Source organism: Solenopsis invicta, chromosome 16 (assembly GCF_016802725.1).
Source record: "Solenopsis invicta isolate M01_SB chromosome 16, UNIL_Sinv_3.0, whole genome shotgun sequence".
NCBI lineage: Eukaryota > Metazoa > Arthropoda > Insecta > Hymenoptera > Formicidae > Solenopsis > Solenopsis invicta.
The window spans coordinates 8,564,259-8,589,377 of record NC_052679.1 but is presented as its reverse complement, the minus strand read 5'-3'; the positions used below and the strand labels follow the sequence as shown (position 1 = coordinate 8,589,377).

Here is a 25,119-nt window from a genome sequence, read left to right as displayed (position 1 = left end):
AAACAACTAATAAAGAAAAGTAGATTTTACAAATTTTAAGTTAGCACAAATTGATACTGTTCAATAATGCCCTCTTCATATAAATCCATTTTCCAGTAATTTTTATTTATTCATGGAATTGAAGTTTATTTACGATCTGGAAAAGAATAAAAAAAACATTTTTAGAAACATTATTGATTTTTAACATATAAATTAATATTGATTAATGTATAATGTAGTTGAATGATTTCAAAGTTATTTTTACTAAGTTTATAATAAACAGGAATTTTATATGATATGCTTAAAATATTATATGCTTTAATTTGTACCTAACAATTAATAATTGTTTTATTAATTTTGATTTGTTTCCGATATAACCACAAACTTTAGAATAGATTAATTAATTTTTACAAATAGAAATTTAAACGAAATTTAGTGTTTAAACAAAAAATATTACAATAAATCTAAATTCAAATCATTCTTTTTAACTTTATCTTTGATTTTTTGTGTGATTATTTAAAAAAATAAAGAAACTTATAGCGTTTTTCATTGGGAAAACTAGTGCGCACTGAGTGTGCACTCGCCGCTGGCAATTGGACGTTTCGGTTCGCGCGATGACGGTGCCAACGGAAACACCCAATTACCTGCAGCAAGTGCACATTCAGTGCGCACTAGTTTTCCCAATGAAAAACGCTATACGTGAAATCGCCATTGACATACAGAATGGACTGCTGATGACCGTGGTGGGGGTAGAAAGACACATAGAGTGAGAGGCAGACAATACGAAGAACGTTCGTTCTCTGTCTACTAAGTCTGATTGGTTGCTGGGGCCACAACAACCAATCAAACTTATTAGACAGAGAACGAACGTTCTTCGTATTGTCTGCCTCTCACTCTCTGTGTCTTTCTACCCCCACCACGCTCATCAGCAGTCCATTCTGTACGTCGATGGAAATCGCACCTTTAGGGAAAAAGTTTCATGATCGACCCCCTGGTGTCTGAATAGCGAAACGTTCACGTTCGCTGTTTGTTCGATGTTCGTTTGCAGTAGGTCTGTTCGAGTTGCTTAAAATCCTCAAAAATTTTTGCACTCGAGATGAGATAAATATATATTCGATCGTAAGAAAGACAGAGACGACAAAGAAATTAATTCAAAAAGGGCAGCAACACGAACAGGCCTAGTATTTCTAGCTTTAGATCTAACCTAACTCGAGTGCGAGTACCGCGAGAGCGCGCTGTGATTGCGTTGAGAAGTGCGGAAGGGGTAGACCACTGCTGTTGGTGTCTTCCTCGAGGAGGAGCAGAAGTGGTAGAAGCGGACGGTCAAGGAGTTCAAATGTTGGGTCGCGTGTACCATCTGCGCCTGACCAACAAGCAACCGGACCGATTTATTTTGCGCCCGTCCGACCACTTAGTTGCGCGTTGAGGAGCTTAACTGCGACAGATCAGTCGCCAGTTGTGTGATCACACTGATGTGACTTTTCGACAATGAAATCTGTTACGTTCCGGGTAGCGCGGACGTCGTAAAAATACATGTAAATTCCGCACGCACGCATTTTTTGCCATCTTTTAATATATAGAGATTTTAATAGAAACTTGGATGCGCGTAGACATAGCATCGATCCTGGATACGTTCCGTTGACGGAATTCGATCGAACTATCGGTGGCTCCCAAATTTGATTTTTATTATCTATATATATATATATATATATATCAAGAATTATGATATTTACTGGCATCAATTTCTTGTATTTATTATAAATATTTGTAATCTGACAATACTATTGCTGGTGTGCTCACACCAGGTTGCATTTACCCATGTTTTCTACGACTACTTTCTACTATTGCAGATGGATCTGCCTGACTGGACGCTAGTAAAGAGATTCATTAACGAGACGGCATGTTCGTAAGAGTCTGGCCGCGCATCGTCACGTGGGATGAATGAGGAAGAATTGTTAAAACGATCTGCCGCAGAGCGCGATAGGATTTTCAGCTGCTATGATCGTGGTCGGGAAGGTGCCGAGATAGATCCCTGGGAAGACCCTGGTTATGAGGTCTATCATACTACAGACAGATATGGATTCATACAGTATGTATACATGTGTTTCAAAGTTTACAATTTGAAAAATATGTTAATTTTTGTCAAAATTGAAATTTATACATTTAGGAAAATAAATTTTATATATATATATATTTTTTAATTATAATATATTTTTATTATGTATATATATATAATAAAAATATATTTAGAATTGTTTACTTTATATATTGCACTAAAAACGACTGAAAAATGAGACAAAATGTTCGCCTAATTGTAATTCGATGATAAATAAACATTTTGTAGTATAATATTAATATGATTGTGCACTTTTACCTGTGCTGATTTTTATTAGCTTAATTCTCAAGTACTAATTGTTTTAAAAATATATATTTATATATAAAACATACATATATGTATTTATTTTTTATATTAATTATTGTTATGTTAGGAGAGTCAAAATATGGAGTTATAAGATTTTCATTAAATATCTCAATTTTGACAAAGATTTGTTTATTCCATACTGATTTTGTCAAAAGTTTTCAACTGTTTATATTTTATGTACAACAATTCTAAAAGAATTCTACAGAATATCATATGTTGCAACAGAAATATTTCTAAAATCTTTTATATAGTAAATTTGAAAAAATACATTAAACCAATCAAAAAGTAATCATTTTGACATTATTTTAATTTATGATTAATTTTTGTCATTTTGACATTGATATGACTTTTGTTCTGTTTTGATATAGCTTGTGATAATATTAAAGCAACAGATTGATACAATTGTATGTTTTTATATAATTGTACTGGAATGGGATAGCAATTAACCATACTAATGAATTAAATCAGGATTTCTCATACTTATGTATCACAACTCACTTTTTAAAATGATAAACATGAGTAACTTATTTAGGAATTATGAAAAAGTAGATGGATGGGAGCAAATTGATTATTTACTTATATCACTTTAATTTATTTTAAAATTTTTTATTGAACATAATTTTATAAATCTTAAGGGAATCTTCAAGTCATTCAATTTTACCAACTGAATGTTATTAATTTTTTTTAACATCATCCTTTGAATTGTCTTTACATTTTTAAAAATTCTTTTTCAGAATTAGAGTTTAGGCACCAATATAGTTAAAACTGTTCCTTCATTAGAAGAACAACAAAAAATTTCTAAATTAGAACTTTCTACCTATAGACTTGTCAATGTTTGCAAATATTTGCTTCAAACAAAAATTCTACAGTGTGTTTGTACAAAATGTAAACAGTTTGGACTACAGATTACTTTAAAATACAATAGTGAGTTCTCAGATTTAGGCTCGGATACATGATAAAGATTGATGTCAAAAAAAATGTTTGTATTTGAACATGATGGCCAATATTCATAGTTAATTCTTATATTTAAGACCATCTTAAGTATTATCTTAAAATGTCATGAACCAATCAGAGAATGGTAGTAGCATCTTAAGACATTACTTAAGATGGTTTTGAAATAATGTCTTAAAAGATGTTAATACCATTCTTTAATTGGTTGATGGTATTTTAAGATGGTACTTTTATATACATATGTATGACGATCTTAAATATAAGAATTGACTATGAATTGAACACCAGTCTTTATGTTGAACAAAGAGCGTAGAGTCCGTTTGGGTATGTATGTATTACAAACATGTGTATGTATGTATGTATTACAAACATGTGTTTATTACAAACATTTTTGCAGGATTGCTGATGTATTCGATATACTTTGTGTTACGCGCTATTAAATTTTCGATTCTACTTTTATACTTTCGATTCCACTCGTTAAACCTTTGGAGTATAGTTGTATCATTCCCGCGTCACGGTTGAAAGATGAGAATGAGTCCGTTTGAGGCCGTATATGTGTTCAGACATGTTTGTCGGTTATAAAATTTTTGCAGGATTATTGATGCGATTATTGGACTTTCTGTTACGTTCTACTAAATTCTTGATTCTACTTTTAAACTTTTAAAAGAAAATTACATTAAATCTTTTGAGTATGATAGTATCATCCCTGTGTTTTGGTCGAGGGATGGGATCCAATTTGACTGGAACTTGGAAGAACAGAAACTACATTGACTGAATTGAACTGAACTGAACTGAATAAAGAGTGCTTGCCTGGTCATCTGGCTTTAGCGCTATTCCATTTACTGTTCACCTTGCTCGCACGCACACACATAATTTAACTATTTTATTAACTATATTTGTTATTGTCTTTATTTTTAATATTTTTGTCATCAAATTAATAAGAAATTTCCAATTAGACTGATGCTGCTGATTCAATAAGATTTTTTTTTTCTATGTATATATATTATACAAGTTTTTTTTATTAAATATTTTATATTTATATTAGAAATTGTATTCATATTTATTATATTAATCAAATTGCAAATAATAAATAAATCTGTTCAATTAATACATATATATTTTGTATTTAATTTATATTGTAAAACTTTTTACAGTATATTTGCACTTTTTAGAATGTATTTTCTCTTAATATAATAAATTTAAATATATTATTTCTGAAGTATTTTAAATTTGTTGATAAATTAAGGCTTGGTTTTTCATTATCTAGTTAACTTATGGTTAAACTTAACTTGAAGTTTTAGTCAATAAGCTTCACCTATGGCATCATCATAGATGAATCCCATTGGGTAAAATTTAAACATCAGTTAATCAGATAGTGAAAAACCGAGCTTATGTACTTTAGGAATTAATTTTTATTATATATATTCAAAGAATTATGATCAGCAATATTTTCAAAAAAGTTTCAGCCATTTTTATGTTTTGATAATATTTCAGAATAATTGCTAATTTTTTCAATAATCTTTCAAAATTTTTCTACAAGGTTTCAAGTACAAGAATCATGAACTTTTGTTATTCTAAAGCTATCTCAGAAATGTAGACATTTTGTAACTTTTATGAAATATTCCACTATAATTGAAATATTTCTGAGATATTTCTAAAAAATTTGAATACTGTATGGAATGTTATTTTTTTAAAAGAATTATATATGGATCTGTGATCTTATGTTTGAGATAATTATCTCTTATATTTCAGCGATAAGAGATTACCACAGAAGCGGGATGCATACGAGGTCAAATTGCACCACGTGGAGATGGAGAGATTGAAGAAATGGGAGAAGATGACGAAGCAATGGGATAGTGTTTCGACCAAGGAGAAACTACGTCGTAGGATATACAAAGGAATCCCTAACAGATTTCGTGGTCAAGTATGGGCTCTGCTTCTGGGCATAAAGAACCTGAAGAAGGAGAAGGCCGGCAAATACGAGGAGATGCTGCAACTGGCCCGTCAATGGTCCACGGAGATACGGCAGATCGATGCCGACGTCGCCAGACAATACAGAGATCATATTAACTATAGGTATGATACCATAAAAACGATACGTGCACGTTATGAACTTTGTATTTGAAAAAAATTGAAACATGACGATGGTCTTTTCAGAGAGAGATATAGCATAAAACAAAAGTCCATGTTCTACGTACTAGCCGCTTACAGTATGTACAACATGGAGGTAGGATATTGCCAAGGAATGTCTGTGCTAGCCGGTTTGCTGCTGCTCTACATGGATGAGGAGGACGCTTTTTGGGGCCTTTCTGTGTTACTTGCCGATCCAAAATACAGCATGCACGGTTGGACTTTTTTTTTATTATTAAAAGAATTTTTTAACAATATATTTTTTTAATCAGTATCGTGTGCTCTCAATATATATATATATATGTATATATGTGTATATATATATATATATATATATATATATGCACGCACGCGCGCGCACACACACACACGCGCACACGCACACACACGCACACACACACACACACACACACACACGCACACACACACACACACACACACACACACACATATATCTATGTATATATACACATATACGCGTTTATAAATTCAAGAATACTAGTGACTTTTGTGCAATTTACGAAAAAAAGTTTTTAAAAAGTTTTAGAAAAAATTTATGCGAATTATAAACTTCAGCATAACGAATTTTTTAATTCCATAGTGAAAAATATTTTGTGAAAATGAGTTTTTACACAAAAAATTCAATATTATTGCAAAAGAATCATTGCGCTAAAAAATATTTTCAAACTTAGAAACTTTAAAATATTTCATTAATTTTTGTTCGATAATGGTTTCTTGAATTGCAGCGTTTCAAAATAAAACAAAAATATTAAATAATGTCACAAATTTATGTTATTTAGAAAAAAAATATTGTAGAAATGAAATTGAAAAATATATAACTCAATTTCTATTCTTGCAAATACATTTTTTTAAAATTTCTTTACGATTTATTTTTCTTAAGATATTTAATTTTTTTGAGATATTAGAGAATGCAAACGTTTTCAAATTTATGAATGGTATTGTATTTATCAAAAGGATTAAGTTAATATCCATAGATTCCTGAATATGGATAAACGATAAGAATAGAAAATTATTGAAAAAAATATATTTGACGCAGAAATATATCATGTAAATAGGGAAAACTGCACAATGTAAGTTCGAAATGTTAAAGGTTAATCATATATACGAACCTCTGGACAGTATGAGCATTTAGCAATATATTATGAAGTTTTTCTATGTGTAATATGCTTTGCAGGCTTTTACGTCGACGGATTTCCAAAGTTAAACCGCTTCATAGAGCACCATGACAAGATAATGAACAAATCTTTGCCGAAACTAAAACGGAAGATGGACAAGTGCGGTTGCGATTCCATACTCTATGCATTGAAGTGGTTCTTTGTTGTCTTTCAGGAGAGAGTAGGTTTTTCTTCTTTCTAAATATGTATCCCTTATAATGCTATTATTCTTTTTTTTTTTCCTTTGGCCTGTAGTTTTTTGCGACACTTTTGGCATTTAAATTTCTGTTATATGTAATATATACTGTTTCGATTATTTCTAACATTAAACATAGCTACGTTAACCCGGCACAAATATTCTTACTGACTGAATATTTTATGTGATGCATAGAGTTTATAGAGATCCTATTAAAAAACTCTTGTCACATGTACTTTTACAAAAATATTTGTATTGTATGTAGTAATAATAATAATAATAATAATAATAATAATAATAGTTAATAGTAACTTTATTATAATTATAGTAAAATTCATGATTAGCATAATTTTAAAGATAAATTTTAAGCAAATATTCTTTTTGTATAATTATAATATTTATTGCTAATGTACACCACAGTTAAATCTCATACCGATAAAGAGCAAACGTAAATGTGTATAACTCTAAATACTGGCAATATGAATTTGCATTTTGTAGACTCCCGTTAGCCTCGGTCTCCGCATTTGGGACATATTTCTATTGGAGGGTGACCGCATATTACCGGCGATGGCGTATACCGTGATGAAGTTGCACAAACGTTACCTGATGCCGATGGAGAGCCTCGATGAGTTTTGTAATTATTTGCAAATCAAGCTGGAGAAAGATTTTAGCTTCGACGACGACACCGTGATAAGTGCGATGGAGCGCAACATGGAAGAGTTGAAGCGTGCCAAATTAGACTACCCGGGCAATCCATTGCCGCAGGAACTACCCCGGTATCCATTTGGCACTTTCCAGGAGCCTACTTTTACCAACAAGGTATTGCTAGAATGCTACTTTTTACTCCTTATCTATAGACAAATGCCTAAGATATACTTTTGCAATAGTAAACGATATAAAAAGCTAAGACAGGCGCAGTATTTGCAAACGATTTTTTTATTGAACATGATGAGACTTCTATTAGGACCTTAACTTAGTTTCCACCCGAAAAAGGCTGAGAAAAAGCATTTATTCGAAAAAATTTGTACAAATTATTTCAATGAAAGTATTTTCCATCACTTTCTACAACTTTTTTCCATCTTTTTGGCAATTGGGCGATATTTTATCTCGATAAAACGATGTCGGTTTTGAAGCAATCCATTTGTTTATCCATTTTCGCATTTCTTCAACATTTCGGAAGCGTGTATCACTCAAGCCGTGCTGCATTGATCTGAACAAGTGATAATTAGAAGACCCTATGTCCGGTGAGTACGCTGGGTGAGGAAGAGTTTCCCATTCGAATTGCGACAGTGTTTCCTTGACGATTTTTCCAGTATGTGGCCGAGCTTTATCGTGAAGGAGAATAACTTTGCGCCTGTTATTCGCTATTGCTGATCTTTTTCGCAACAGCTCATCATTCAATTTGTTCAATTGACGTTTGTAGACATCGGTAGTAACAGTTTCGTTCAGTTTCAGTAACTCGTAGTACAGCACTTCTTGCTGATTCCACCAAATGCAAAGCATTACCTTATGACCATGGGTGTTCCGTTTTGGCTGCAATGTTGATGGTTGTCCTGGGTCTACCCATGATTTCTTACGTTTGAGAGATTGTCGTAGTAGATCTACTTTTCATCGCCAATCACAATACGCCACACAAAATCTTTTTTTGCCTGGCAAGCAAGGAAACCGTGATATTGAAACGGTTGTGATGGCACTTTTAGACAATTCATGTGGTACTCATTTTCTTTTCTTTTGGATCTTTCCCATGGCGTGTAAACGTTTCGAAACAGCTGCTTTAGTAACTCCTAGCTCGTTTTCAAGTTCTTCTAACGTTTGAGCTGAGTTTTCATGCAATAATGCTAGCAATTCACTGTCTTCGAAATTTTTCAGCTGTCTTAAGCGTGGTCATTGACATCAATATCATTATTTTTAAATCGTCTATACCACTCTTTACATGTTGTATGCAATGGAGCTTGATCATCATGACCTTTTTCAAGTAATCGATAAACTACTGCTACACTTTTTTTCAAATCAAAGTAGTGCAAAGTACATGTCGAAAAAACACTTTATCGCGTTCTTTTTTCCACAAAGCAAAAAAATTGTTTACGCAAATAATTGTGTATGCTGAATGTTATCGAGAAATGTCAAAACTAAGAAAAAAGCACCAGATGCGTTAGTAATGATTACTAGAACTATTTACATTGCCATATAACATTTGCGGGCGGAAACTAAGTTAAGGTCTTAATAATAGGTATACACATATACTTGCAGTATTTTTATTACCGAGAAAACCAAAAATTTTTAGAAAAATTTTTAGAATTTTATTTTTAAATTTAAAAGTTTATTTTAAATTTAATTTTCTATTTTTCTCATTCTAATAATTACTTCTTTTATCATTTAAAAAAATTTTTAATAATACGAAAAGTCGACAATTAATTAGCAATAAAAGTGTCATATATTTACAATCACGTGTAATTACGTGTGATTCGCCAATTTTTATGAAAAAAATCGATGGACAATAGCTCTCTCTAAATAGGCGTTATGTATTTAATCATGTTTCGAATTTTGTATTTCTGGTGAGCTAAAATGTGTATCTGCAAAATTACATTTAAAGATATAAAATAAATTTGTTTCAAAGCAGCTTTAAAAAAATCTTCAATCTTACCTAGAATTTTCAATGAAATTCTTGGAAAATCGAGAATTCTCACGAAATTGTTTTACAAAATTTGAGTAAACATTTTGATTTGTATATTTTCTAGACGAATATTTCTAAACAAAATTTTAAATTTATTTTTGAATGTACTTGATTTAAATTATTGTTTAAAATAAAATATCACACGAAGAATTTTATTTAATCTATTTATTTATTATTTATTTAAATAATTGATAAATAAATATCTAATTTATTGGTTTAATTTATTCAATAATTGCTTGTTTTATTATTTTAAAATATAATTGGAACATAGATATGTTGACATTACAATATTAGTGACATTATGCATTTATATATATATATATATATATATATATATATATGTGTGTGTGTGTGTGCGTGCGTGCGTGCGTGCGTGCGTGCGTGCGTGCGTGCGTGCGTGCGTGCGTGCGTGCGTGCGTGCGTGCGTGCGTGCGTGCGTGCGTGCGTGCGTGCGTGCGTGCGTGCGTGCGTGCGTGCGTGCGTGCGTGCGTGCGTGCGTGCGTGCGTGCGTGCGTGCGTGCGTGCGTGCGTGCGTGCGTGCGTGCGTGCGTGCGTGCGTGCGTGCGTGCGTGCGTGCGTGCGTGCGTGCGTGCGTGCGTGCGTGCGTGCGTGCGTGCGTGCGTGCGTGCGTGCGTGCGTGCGTGCGTGCGTGCGTGCGTGCGTGCGTGCGTGCGTGCGTGCGTGCGTGCGTGCGTGCGTGCGTGCGTGCGTGCGTGCGTGCGTGCGTGCGTGCGTGCGTGCGTGCGTGCGTGCGTGCGTATGTATATATATATATATGTATATGTTACAATGCAACTATTTCATTTAATACATTAAATTTTAATTATAAAATTTTATACGAAATTATGAAAAGTAATTGTGTAAAAGAAAGAATATATTTGTCACGGATTTTTTTTTAGTTCTTAACCATATTATGATTAATGCTTGGAAACATTAAATGAGCAGTTCAGATAGTTCATGTCTCAAGATTGAACGTCAAATAGTTTGATCTTTTTGAATTGGAAATACATTTGAATTGTTTGAACTCATTTCTGAAAATTTGAAACTATTGTAATTCGAACCTAAATATTCTGAAATATTAATAATATTTGTGAAATATTAATAATATTCAAACCATTGCACAATTGGAATGAAAATAATTTATAAATAAAATAATACAAAAATAAATAAAAATTTAAGATAATTTTTTTTATACAAAATACGTTTTTAAAGCATACTGTAATGAAATATATAAAATAAATTAATAAAACGAATCATAATTTATAATGGTATGCTCATCAGGTTGGAAGACGAAGTGAGGAGTTTAGCGAAGCTCAGCATGTAATGCGAGAGTCTGTGGCGCAGCGCAGGGACATGGCACTGATCGACGATGGTAGAGAGAGCACGACGCCTGTCGAGCCGGCCAGTGGTCTTGGTGGTGAGTTTAGAGATAGCCGTGACACATTATACAATAGCAGCACAAACAGTATCTCGCGCGTTGAATGCGGCGACGAATCCGAGGACGGCACGGATGATTCGAATGTCCGTATAACAGTTATCTACAATACTAGACTATAAGCGAAACGCTGGTGTTTTGCGCGTTGTGATGAATATCGCGGCGCGAACAATTTTGCTCAATCTTACCGAATATAGCTTGTAAAATTTTTTTTTTTAAGGAAAAGCCTTTATCACGACATAAAATGTGAAAATTATATTTGTAAGGTAACGCGTAGTCGTGTAAAATGATTTATATATACAACTTTGTATAGGAATGATATCGGAAGAATTAATAGGATATTTTTCTATAATATTAAGTGTTATAATGGGGTGTGTGTGTGTGTGTGTGTGTATATATACAGGGTGTCTGGGAACTAGGGATATAAAGGAGTAGTATATAAAGGAGATGAAAAGGGACAAAAAAGTCTTATACCATTTTGCGATATTTGCTATAATTATTGATAAAATAAAACGTCTAAGCCAATGTGTGGTGATGCCACGCCATCGCGCCTAGCTCGTAGGCAACGGCGCGCGGCGGTAAAGGTGACGCGTTGTCTGAATTGGCACGGCGCGACGGTCTGAATTCGTCTTACCGTGTGTACTTACACTGTAAAAATCAAATGTGTTATTTTAGCTGAAGCTTTTTCTTACACATTTGATAAATAACACATTTGATTTTTGCAGTGTATTTACACGCGGTGCGGCGGATTCAGACCGTCGCGTCGTGCAAATTCAAACGCGTCACCTGTTCCGCCGCGCGCCGTTGCCTACGAGCTAGGCGCGGTGTCACCGCACATTGGCTTAGACGTTTTATTTTATAACCTGATAGTTATGGCGAATATCGCAAAATGGTATAAGACTTTTTTGTCTCTTTCCATCTCTATATTCTCAAAGCAGTAGGTTTTCTAGTTCCCGGACATCCTGTATATGTATATGTGTGTGTGTGTGTGTGTGTGTATATATATATATATATATATATATATATATATATATATGTATGTTGAATTGATAAGCGTCAATGTTTCACACAGATGCATTTTAGGAATGCGCCACATTTGGAAGATTTATTAATAAATTTTCTTATGATTTTTTTTCTTCATATTTTCGTACATGTGTTGATATTTAATAAACGTCAAAATTAACAAAAGCCAAGTCTTGTATGATTTAACAAACAACATTCTATCCATATATATGAAAAAATCCTGCACCATTTCTAATACAATTAATATTGTTTGACCTGTTTGATTTCATTATTAAATCGATTTTATTTTGAGTTTTTCTGTGATGCACGTACATTTCTGAATAAATAAACACTTATTGCGCACAATCATTAAATTGCTATCCTTATAAAACCCATAGAACCATCTCATGAAATGACCTTGAAATAAAATCCTCAAAAATTTTCGTCAATGCTTTACATATTCAATAATGCTAGTTTGTTTTAAAATACTAAATTATATTAGAAAGTTGATACACAAAAAAAATTTTCTGTTAGAATTAGAATTTATGCTCAAAATCATGATAATGATTGGACTTTAAAAAAATTTTATTGTAAGAGTAAGATCAAAAAGACCTGTTTTTTAGCCCATTTCTTGGAATTTCAACCTTTTTTTTTGTCAAATAGTATTATATAATAGAACATTAATCCCAAAGAAATTTTAAGATGAGCATAAGTGCAGTTTCGGAGATATAAAGGGTTGAAAATGATGGTTTCTCATAACACAGGGCGCCGTTTTTTTGTTGTTGTTTGAATAAAAGTTACCATTTCCTATGTATTTTTGCTGAACACGAATCTGGTAAGCAAATTGCTCTATCATGTCAGATTTCTTAGAAAAGTGTCAAAAATGATTATTTTTACTTCACCATGGCGTTAAGAAAAAATCTATTTTGTATCTATCTAAAAATCTATCTAAAATATATATATATATATATATATATATATAACAAAGTGATACATTGTTTTTTATGGATTTTTATCCCGGATTAAAATATGATCTTAGTTTTCGTTTAGTATGAAAACTCACCGAGATATATGGAGTTGAAGTGACATGTGACACCGTCTTTCACTAATTTAGATGCTTTTCTATTAAAAGTCCCTTTGCCTCTCACAGATTGGGGTGCTTTTTTTAATGTGAGTCCCCTTGCTTCTCACAGATTGAGGTGCTTTTTTAAAGTGAGTGATAGATTTTTAGATAGATAGAAATAGATTTTTTTTTAACGTCATGGTGAAGTAAAAATAATCATTTTTGACACTTTTCTTTTTTTTTTATTATTAATGTTTCATTTTTTTATTATTGTTGTATAATACTATTTGGCATAAAAGAAAGTTTGAAATTCAAGGTCCAAGAAATGGGCCAAATTTGATCTCACTCTTTTAGTAAAATTTAATAAAACATTTTATATTATTAAACATAAATTTAAATATAAAGTAAAATTTCACTAAATAATAAAATTCTTCGAAATTTATGTTGTTGCACGATTATCATGATTTTGAAGATAAATTCTAAGAGAAAATTTCAAACCTAAATTTCATTATATTTTACTAAAATTATGGTAAAATCCTTTTAAGTCTATATATTGTTCCACAATTATTATAATTTTAACAGTAAATTTTAAGAGAAAATATAATAAAATTAATCTAAATGTTACTAAATTATAATAAATTTTACTAGAATTATGTTAAAATTTTTTCAAGTTTATATTGCCCTACGACTATCACGATTTTGTTTGTTTTTTAACAAGGTACACAGATGATCTTGTAATACTGTGTCCAATACAAAATGTTTCAACTGTGACACAATGTTATACTACTCGATACTATAAAAATCTAACGAGGGAACCGTATGAAGTTAACACACGAATTTCGTGAAAAAAAAATATTTGTGTTTAGGTCTACTTAAACTGAAACATGTGTGATAGGTCTAATTTTTCGCTAGCCCATTTAAAAAAAAAAATAGGAGATTGAATAAGTTAGCGCGCGCGTAGTAGGTCTATTGTATTGTTGACTTTTTTATTTTTTTGAATTTCTGTTTTGTTATGATAAGCGTTCACTGTTAAGTTGTGATACAAACTATGATTTATAAAGAAAATGCAATACTTTACCCAAGTATTTTTTGTTATTTATCTTTTGTAACCGTGTTTGCCGTACATCCAACGACAAAGTTGACACTAATAAAACACGTATAATAATAAATCTTTGTAGTCCGTGTTTTACATATATTACAACCTATCCTGCTCAATCAACAAAATAAAAAAGGTCAACAATATAATAGATCTACTACGCGCGCGCTAACTTATTCAATCTTCCATTTTTTTTTTCAAATTGGCTAGCAAAAAATTAGACATATCACACACGTTTTAGTTTAAGTAGACCTAGACGAAGATATTTTTTTTTTTTTCATGAAATTTGTGTGTCAACTTCGTACGGTTCCCTCGTAAGCACAAATGTGTAAGATACATCAATATCATCTTTTTAAAATATTTTATGTATAACATATGATAATTAGGTATATTTATAATATGAATCTAAGTTATAAAGAAAGAAGATTATTGTTCAGTCATTAGTGTATTAGAAATTAAGGCCCCTATTTTGTAACCTGAATGATATTGTTATGATATTGTTGCGCAGTATTACATGATACAAAAGATCTGTGCAGCAATGTTATAACGATATCGTTAAAGTTACAGAATAGGTTTTTAAGTTTAGAGCTCTAATTGTACTCCAACAAAAACTTTTGCTTACTTCCGTTTACAGCGAAACATCAATGTGTCTTAGTTGGAAAACACCTTTTGGGGACAAATTCTAAGAGAAAATTTTTTCCGTATATTTATTCATGTATTAACTGATTATGTAATAAACAAAAATCTTGCTTAATATGAATTTCTCCTGAGGTGTTAACACATACTCTTTCAATTTCAATCTTACATTTTTAATAAAAGCTCTGTGTTTATAGGAAGCAAGTTCTCTTTCGATCCGAGTCTCGAAGAGGGTGCGTCTCCCAACGGCTCTCGTCGGTCATTGGCAGAAACGTCGGTGACGTCGACGGCCGATCTGTCGGTATTTAGCTCGGCGACGCGTTCCCAGGCTCTGGACAACAGTCTAGACACTCAGAGTAATATCTCGAATGCGAGCTCGGGCAGTGGTGGTTTGCCAACGCCGCGGGCGACGCCGCATCAGCCTAGCCCAGACGTGGTGCGGATTTACGTGCCGTACACGTCGCCCACATACACGTCATCGGCGGTGGCTTCTTTCAAGGACGACCTGCCACGCACACTGCCCCGCTCTCTGGACACCAACAAGATCCGCATCCGCGTTGATCCAGACCAGACGCCCATCGTCGAGAATTTGAAACCATTCACGTTGGAGAGTCCGGAAGTGGAGCTGGACTTGAAGTAGAAAGTGAGTCGATCAAGTTGTTCATGCGAATGAAAAGTTGTAAATGGCCGTAATGTGCATACGATACGCTTGGGCATTCTAGAAGTCGCGCGTTCCAATACGTTGGCCAATACGAGGGCAATGTCATGACGTTAAAGGCGTCCATTCAAAAGATTTTTTCTTTTGGGTAGTTGATCAAATATTGAGTATTAGTGTCGCTTAATATAATTATTTAATATTTTAATGTCTATTTTTATCAAGATAAATTAATTTCGGTTTAATTCACTTCTTTCTTTAGCTCTAATAATTAGAAAAAGATAAAAAGTGAGTTAAATACAGAGCAAAGTTAAACTACATTGGTGGAAATGGACATGATGCCTGTTTGCACCAATATATATTAACTTTAAATTTGTTTTTAAACTTATTTTCTATCTTTCTAGTTCTAAAGATTAAAAAAAAAAGGATAAAAAATAAGTTAGACCAAGATTAAAGTTAATCTATATTAGAATAAACGGATCTAACTTACAAGGAAGGTTTGCAAACCCGGAAATTCAAAAAATTTTGAAATTTTGTGTAGACACATAGAGAAGTTTATCCATAACACAAAAATATTTTTTGTTTGTGCCCAATTTCAGTTTACGGGGGTAAAACGCTCCTTTGAAGAAAATCGGTTTTTTTTTTCGAAGCGTGTATCGTTGAAACTATAACAGACAGAGAAAAATGTTCTGAATTAAAGTTGAATGGTTCGAAGAGTACTTTACTACAATAACTACAAAAAATTTTTTAAATTATTTTTTATATTTTTCCCACCACTTTACATTTGTTTTTAAAAATTTTTTAATATTTTAATGACAGAATTAAAGCTTATTTTTATACGAATCCAACCATATATAACAAAGTATCTTTTTGATGTACCATTCTTGAAAAATAATAACAAAGTCCTTATGTATGCACACTATACGTACCTGTTTGGGCGTTCGATTTTTCGGATTTGTTTCATGTTGATGTCAAAGTATGATTTGATACGAGCAAAAAATAATTTTGTGAACTATTTTACTTGCACATAACATTTTTAAGTTTACTGAATTTTCGGGTTGCCCAATATTCGTCAATAGAATACATTGACCATTGCAATTAACTGTTCTACAGTCAAAATTAAATAAACAATATTTTGCAAAAATAATAATTTATGTATTCATAACTCGTGTTTAATTGTACAAAGTATTAGGTACATACTTTGACATCGCCAACAATATTTGACTGATTTTAACAGTCGAGTTAAAAAAACTCGTTATTATTTTATTATTTCAATTATTATTACTATTATTACTATTATTCAAAAACTCGTATTTTAATATTCATTGTACTATATTAAATGTCTTTAACGCTCTTTCGCGTAATACGCGATTAGCAATACGTATGAGACGAATCCGCTCCATTCCAGCGCGGAAAAATCGAACGCCCAAATAGGTACTTATAGCGTGCATACATAAGGAGTTTATTATTTTTCAAGAATAGTTACATCGGAAAGACACTTTGTTATATATGGTTGGATTTGTATAAAAATTAGCTTTAATTCTGTCATTAAAATATTTGAAAATTTTTTAAAACAAATGTGAAGAGGTGGAAGAAATATACAAAGTAATTAAAAAAAATTTTTGTAGTTATTGTAAAGTACTCTTCGAGCCATTCAATTTTAATTCAGAACATTTTTCTCTATCTGTTATAGTTTCGACGATACACGCTTTGAAAGAAAAAAACTGACTTTTTTTAAAGGGGTGTTTTACCCCTTAAAAGTGAGATTGAGCACGTATAAAAAAATACGTGCCTTCCCTTATTTTGATCTGTACTACAACGTATTAAACGCTCGTCACAGTCGAAGGGGGACATTTCCATAGTACACGGACGGATGCGCGTACCATGTGTTATGGGATGGTTTTCAATTATTTTTGGAAAATGGAAGTGACGCATCATAACTTTATCATATACCATTGAATTCGTAATAAAATAGGCTTTATTTTGCTTATAAAAAGAAATAAAAATTTTGAAAAAAAATGATAAGTGGTGAGGAAAAGTATAAAAAAACAATTAAAAAAAAATTTTTTTGCTGTTATAAAGTACTCTTCGAGCCATTCAACTTTTATTTAAAACATTTTTCTCTGTCTCTTATAGTTTCGACGATATACGCTTTGAAAGAAAAAAAACCAATTTTCTTCAAAGTGTTTCACTCTCTTAAACTGAAATTGGGCACGAACAAAAAATATTTTTGTGCTATGGATGAACTTCTCTATGTGTACACAAAATTTCAGAATTTTTTGAATTTCCGGGTTTGCAAACCTTCCTTGTTAACATGTATATTTCCTTTCGTCTCTTTTGAAAAATAAAACAGCTGATTCGAGTCTTCTGTGTCAAGTATATCAATTAAATATTTAACAGATAAAGGGTCTACATAGATCTTGAAATGTGACTCTAAAGGCATTCTCAAGAATAATGCGCGACTTCTGGCATACCTTGTACATGTGTACCCTGCGACAAATCACGCGTACATGGCAAAGAAAAAAACAATGACAAATACGAAAGCTATTGTGTTAAAAGTCTCAAGAGATCTCTTTATAGAAAGCGTCAATTGATGAACTAAGATTTAGAAAAGAAAAATTATCGCGTTGTACCATTTCTAGAATATAATCTTAAATATCTATTGATTACGATATAATCTTTGATATCCGTTATTCTTATAAAATTACATTTCAATATAAAAAGAAGTTTAAAAGAAGTTGTGAAAATTAATTGTATTTCAATTTTAGGGAAAATCTAAAAAAAAATCGATAATTAATTACATTCCATAACTTACGAAATAATTCAAAGAGATTGGAGATTTAAGTGTTTCAATTTTAAAAGATGTTGAGCAAAACAGAATTTTTAATTTAATTATGAAATTAACGAAATATTGTCGCTGCATTTTGGCCTAATTTATATTTCATAAATGCGTTGCACGTTACATAGTATTATTCCATAGACGCGGCAAGAATAAATGGAGCAACGCGTCCCTGAACTGAAACGCCAACAAATAATAAAGCTATAGCAGAACAGAAAATATATTCTGTCTCTTTGTACGATGAAATTTTAGCGAAATGATAGAACAAATAACAATATATATGTATGTATATTTATCGTACAGCCATGTCCAAAATTATTAAATAATATATATTAATTCGATATAATTTGGTATATTTTTATAATAGCACACGAAACAAGAAAAAAATAAAATAAAATAAAGATATTCATAACTTTATTTTATTTTAGACTAATATCCATGTGTTTCCGTTACTGTCATAATTCTTCCGGAAAAATGTTAAAATAAATGTGGACTATAGTAGGAATCAGTGCGGAATTTTTTTTCAGTAATACAAATGGAAAGTGTAGCGATCTTGTAAAAAAGGTTAACAGAACGATCGGTCATAAAGATTCATTTTGACGTTAATAAATATTTCGCATTAAAGAGAATAAATATCATTCGTCGTGTTTCCGTTTACCGAGATCATATTTGACGTAAAAGGACCCGAACATTCATTACATATCTTATTGAGCTTTAGATACACAACCTATTATAAACATACAACATAGTATAAACATATAAATAGGATATGTTATTGAATAAGTTCTTTCATGATAGAGACGATTGCTAGAGAATAATTTTCATGGAGCTATTTTTATATTACAAAATATTAAGTAACTTAATCTTATATATCTTGAATATGTTTATAATACATATATATAATATATAATTATATTAATATAATTATATATTATATATATTAATATAATTATTAATATAATATACATGGATCAATCGGTAAGTATAATTATAATAATCTAGCGAAACTAACTGATTACTTCAAGGATTAGACAAGTAAGTTGTATCATTTCTCAATAAATAGATCAGAAATGTGCCGTAAATTTCAAGGTCACATATCTACATTTATGTATTGTTGACGTTATTTTTATAGGAATCTTTTTCATGTAGACAATACAAGCAATGTAAATTATTATAAATTAGATAACACAATACAGAAAAAGTAATTAAGTTATAAGATTATTAATATATCTAACTTTAGGATTGATAAAATAAAAATATACGAAAGTATATTAGACATAAAAAAACAAAATATAATTTTCACTTTCTGGTGAAATCTGAATCTTTTATAATCAATAGATTATAAATAATTTACATTACGTATGTGCAATGTAGATTATTTATATTTTATGCTCATCTCTAATATAAATACATTGAGAAAACTGTTAGATCGAATTATCCTTTTAAAAAGTAATGAACGGATATTTAAAACCATCTAGATTGGACAAAAATCTGATCACGGTTCATTGGGAATAAAATTATCGGAAATAAATTAGCCGTTTAAAAGTAACGGATAGATATATCTTTTCTGTTCATTTTCTGACATTCCGATGGTTTTACTCTCAATGAAATCGATCAAATTTTTATCTAAAGGGTCGTAAACTTTCGTTGTAATACTTTTGAAAAAAATACTATAACTTTTTGAAACAATTCAATCGGATGTATACCTTGTCTGTTTATTGAAAAAAAGTATAATTTACTTGTCTAATCTTCCAATTAGTAATCAAGTTCGTTTGTAGATTGTCATCTTTGCATCTCACCTTATTTACTGATTGACCTATGTAATTAGAATAATAAATAATTATAATAAATATAATAAAATTATTGATTACTGTAATTATATTAATAATTATATTGATCTACAATAATTAATAATTAAAATATATATTGAAAAAAGTTTGGTAACAGCTATCAAATATTGTGTAAAATAATGCCATACACACACAATTAAATATTTGATTAATATAATCAACCAATTAATTTTACTTTTTTAATACTTAGTATTATTAAATGCGTTTTAGTAATACTTACTAAATATTTAGAAAGTTAAAATTGTTTGATTACATCAATCAAATATTTAATTAGCATTATTTTACTCAATTTTTGGTAGCTATTACCAAATTCTTTTTTCAGTGTAATTATTGCCATCACTATTATTATATCTTTGATGCATAACTTGCCTTATCTTCTTGTCAAATAATTTACTCAAAAAATAAGAGTATATTTCCATATACTTTCATATGATTTCTATTATAGTTTCATTATTCGTTGGCGTAATGTTCTAGAGAAAGATAGGCACTGCTACGTCTAATCACATTATGTCCATGTTATCTCTTTGTATTTGTCATGCAATCTTATTTGCAGTTATTTCATTTTGGTTCTTGCAGAGAAAAAATACAGTATATCGAATCGCTACTAAGAATTAAGGCGTAGAGAATTCCGCTTGTATATAAAACAAAGATGTACCTAAAGGCAAATTCATTTTTTTATATAACTACTGTAAGGAATTTTGTTCCGTTAGATAGGCATCTATATATAAATATAATCAATAATATAAATCTCGTTAAGCGCTAATATAACCAATTTTGTAATGTAGTTACGTAAGAAAATAGATTTGTCTCTGGATGTGATGCATTTCGCTACTAAAATTTCTGGTCCGGATCGCGCCACATTTTGTTTTGTTTAATCATTATTATTAGATTAAACTTTTGTCGACGACGATCTTTATCTTATGGGTGACTGTAAGCTGGTAAACGAATTTACTAGTAGTGTACTTTCCAGCAATGGAGAAATGTACGATATACTGCTTATTTATAAGCTCACGAGCCAATTATAATATCTGCCTGTCCTCGAGAGGAAGAAACTACTCATACTATTAAGTATTATGCTACCTCGGTACACTAGCGATCATTAATGCTTTCTCATATGCATATACGTTCATATAGGATACGCTACCTGCATTATATAAAAAGATAGGGGAAAATAATTACATGGGGAAGGCATTAATGACCATTAATGTGATATCGACGTATCTTTAGTTTAAGTTGTTCTCTTTTCATTTTTCTTTTTCTTGTAATTCTATGTTGCAAGAAAGATACTTTTGTACATACGCATAATATTTAAAGAAACAAGATGGAAGAAAAAAAATACTATGTCGAAAAGCGAGTGCAACTCCTCAGATGTAGTTGAGCTCGATTTCCATCGTAGAATGTGAATACTGAACAGTTTCCGATTTGTGCTGTACCGAGAATATTCTTATTATTTATTATAAAGTGTCACGTTTGTATGTGTGCACCTTGCTTTTGGTTTCGCCGACATTCCCGCAAACACACGTGCAGTACTCCCAAATGTACATAGCCTTGTGGATAGAGTCTAAAAAAAAGTTAATCTTTACGCGGACCCACCAAACAATCGATTGTTATACCTAATAATAATAGCATAAGAAGCGATGTTGATTAAATAAATATTAAATGTTGATCGTTTCCGGAACTTTATCGTGTGTTATACACAAAAACAGGTTAATAAGATTAAAATGATGTATACTATAAGTTCCTCTGCGATTATTTTCGACGCCATACAGTGACAACGGCAGTTTTATATTTTCGATTGGTCCAGGTGAGAGATTTCTCGATTGCGCGATAACGAAAGGTTACATTTCACTTATTTAACAAGCTTTTTCGCGTTTATTGCATTTATTAAAGTAGAGGCTAGCTTTTATTTACAGTATAAAATAATACGATATCTTGCCGGACTATGATGACAACTTGATTAAGAAAAAACTAGCAGAAAGAATTGTTAAACGGAATAGATATAATACTGATCGGTGTTGTAACACTTTCATGTTACTTGCTTGAGAAACTCAAATTCGATCGAATCGTTGAGATGAAGATATATTAAGTACCTGGGCTGTGTAAATAAGGCCCACTTGACTAAATTTTTTTAAACTCTATTAGAATTTTAAGACTATTTTTGAAAATTCTATTAAACAGAATTTTTTTTAATTCTATTTTTAAGAACTATTTAAAGTGTTTTTAAAAATTCTATTAAATAGAAAAATTATTAAGTCGAGTTTTTAAAATTATTTAATAGCGTATTAAAAATTTTGTTTAACAGAATTTTTAAAAACAGAATTTTTCAAAATTAGAGTCTTTTAAGACTTTTTAAAAACTCTGTTAAATACAGTTTTTAAGACTATTTCAAAATTAAAAAAAAACAAAAAAAAAATAAGTGCCTTATTTAACCCAGGTACCTTAAGAAATAATCATTTAAGAAATTTTACAAAAGCGTACGGGAATTGTTATACACTGATCAATCTATTTCGACAATGCTGATAATAATATCTAGGATGTTACAGCTCGTTGTAAAAGTTGAACAACTTGCGTTTCTCATTAATCACATCACGTTTAATAAAATTGTATATATAAATTTGATAACTGGCGTTAATGTGAAAAAATACTCTATCGACGAATACGCGGTGTGTGGATCTCCATTATACAACGATATTATTCAATTTTTCGTGATATCGAAGCATAATTTAGTTTTTAAGAAGCGATTCTCCGTATACAAAACGACTAATTATTATTACATTTATCCGATGGTGAGCAAGACACAAATACACGATAAAGTTATCTAATCGAGAAAGAAGTACAATTACTTTATTATTAGGTTACACGATCGCGAACATCGTGTTTCATTCGAGTCTAGGAATGTAATTTCCGAGTCCTCGTTTCATAGATTTAATTAAAATTCATTTTATAGCGCACATAAATTATTAATGTATTATAAAAGCGTGTCCAAAACTCACTCTTTGCTTTCGACAAATCTCTTTTGCAGCGCTGCCATTGAGTCACTTATGTCACTTTTTTAAAAGTCATTAAAAAGTCACTATTGTCCAAAACGAGTTACTACAATTACTTTCATCCTGAGCTGACGTGAAATTTGTAAAATATAAACGTTTTGTTCATATTTTTGTGCTTTGTAACAATTGTTACTCGCTCATTTGTCAATAACATTTGATTACTTTGCACTGTAAATCGAATGCTAGACAAGAGGAGTGGTTGTTGTAAAATCTATCTCAATGCTGGAAAAAAAACGCAAAGAATAATTGCTAAAAGAATATTTGTGTTTGATCTTTTGCAACTAGTTTGAAGATATAGTTCCAATACTCTGTGTCATTAGAATGATATCGCTAGTCACGGTCATTTTATCATGCTACCAAGATATCTTCAAGCGCAAATTGATCTCTTTTTGTAATATAATATTCAAGCTCGTTATAAAAATTTTTAAACTATGCTTTGAAAAAGAATTTGTGTTAAGCTATCCAAAAATAGATTCGGAAGGAATAAATGTAAAATTTTTTCTTTACGATTTATTTTATTTTGAACATTTGATAAAAAATGTCATTGGTTACTATTTTAATGACTAAAAGATTACTTTTTTTTGTTAAAATGCAGTCACTCATTTCATTGTTTTGATCCGAAAATTGGATAGCAGCGCTGCTCTTGCAAATCTTTGGATTCTTTCTTTGGATGAAAGTTCAAAAGAGGAAAACTAACTTCGATTGTATTTTATATTAAAAAAAAAAAATAAATAAAAAACCTGCGTAATTTCGGGATAATTGTCGATTTCACTTCATTATTAAAAGAAGACGACGTGGTAAGACACATTGTGTACATTCTTTGTTCATTATTCACATTCGACTGTTACTTTTGTACAGGCGAAATATAGTCCGAATGCCTGAGATAGGAGCGTGTATAAACACTCTGTTAAAACCGTTAGCGCGAGTTGATATTTTTTTTTATACGTGTGTGTTAGTAGCGGGAGATGTAGCTTGTAAGCTCTCACGTGTTATTTTTCTCCCGTTTGTCTTATAGGACATATATATGTATATGTATGTATGTATATATACATATCTATATATATATATATATATATATATATATATATATATATATATATATATATACATATATAGGGTAATATTTATAATCTGACAAACGCAATACTCATCGAAATCTTACCAATTATAGACAAAGGGAAGAGGGAAGGGAGGAGGGGCGCACTATAAGTCGATTAATTGTCGAAATAATAAAATCTAATTGTCAACGTAGCAAAAATACATCTAGCTTCTTTCAACATTACTTTTTATTATGCAATTATGCAGTATTTGTGTTCCAATTTCTTCTTATTTACAAAATATTGTGTGGTATTTGATCTAAAAAATGCATTCGATTGCGATGATTGTACGATATTATTTTCTCAAAAAAAAAAATTAGATGAATAGTTATTATGAAATGAATTAATTGAAATTAGTTAACTAATGTAATTAATTGATCAAGAAATTACGACCCGTGGCCGTTGAAGCGCACATTGAAGATGATTTGTCTAATGATTGGCGATTTTCGTATTAGAAAATGTTGCAGTGACATTTAATTACAATTACTTTTCAACTGCTTTCATCTCGATCGATTCTAATCAGGATTGGCCGGGAAAGTCCAATAGGTGAGAAAAATCATAATAAATTCCAGTTTTTATTATCCCAAACTTCATCTAATGGAATAAACTGGCGAAAACTTTAAAAATGAAATTATGTAATGTAAAAAAAATATGTTTGTATAACTTCATGCAAAGACATTTTTGCTTTAATTAATAAATCGTACTAATCAATGTGATTTAAACAAAAATTAAAAACCAATTAATAGCAACGAAATAATGAAACCTTATAATAAAGTCTTTTTTTTATTCTAATTAATTTGTGTGAAATAATTTTTTTTAACAAAAACTTTGAATATTCAAATATTGCTAAATTTTATGTTTAGTTTAATAAG

General features: G+C 30.8%; 1 protein-coding gene across 1 annotated transcript; it reads left to right on the top strand.

Moving 5' to 3' along the window:
• The first annotated feature begins 993 nt into the window (after positions 1-993).
• On the top strand, positions 994-16,045 carry LOC105205135 (USP6 N-terminal-like protein). Its single transcript, XM_039458176.1, has 8 exons — positions 994-1,514; positions 1,830-2,068; positions 5,105-5,428; positions 5,510-5,697; positions 6,678-6,838; positions 7,352-7,672; positions 10,809-10,944; positions 14,957-16,045. The coding sequence occupies exons 2-8, from the start codon at positions 1,917-1,919 to the stop codon at positions 15,397-15,399; spliced, it is 1,725 nt and encodes a 574-aa protein (XP_039314110.1). The 5' UTR covers positions 994-1,514; positions 1,830-1,916; the 3' UTR covers positions 15,400-16,045.
• Positions 16,046-25,119: the final 9,074 nt, after the last annotated feature.

Coding starts and splice junctions, on each gene's coding strand:
- LOC105205135 (XM_039458176.1), top strand. CDS start 1,917: ATGAATGAGGAAGAATTGTTAAAACGATCTGCCGCAGAGCGCGATAGG. Junction 7,673..10,808: donor AGCCTACTTTTACCAACAAG/GTATTGCTAGAA, acceptor TATGCTCATCAG/GTTGGAAGACGAAGTGAGGA. Junction 10,945..14,956: donor GCCGGCCAGTGGTCTTGGTG/GTGAGTTTAGAG, acceptor CTGTGTTTATAG/GAAGCAAGTTCTCTTTCGAT.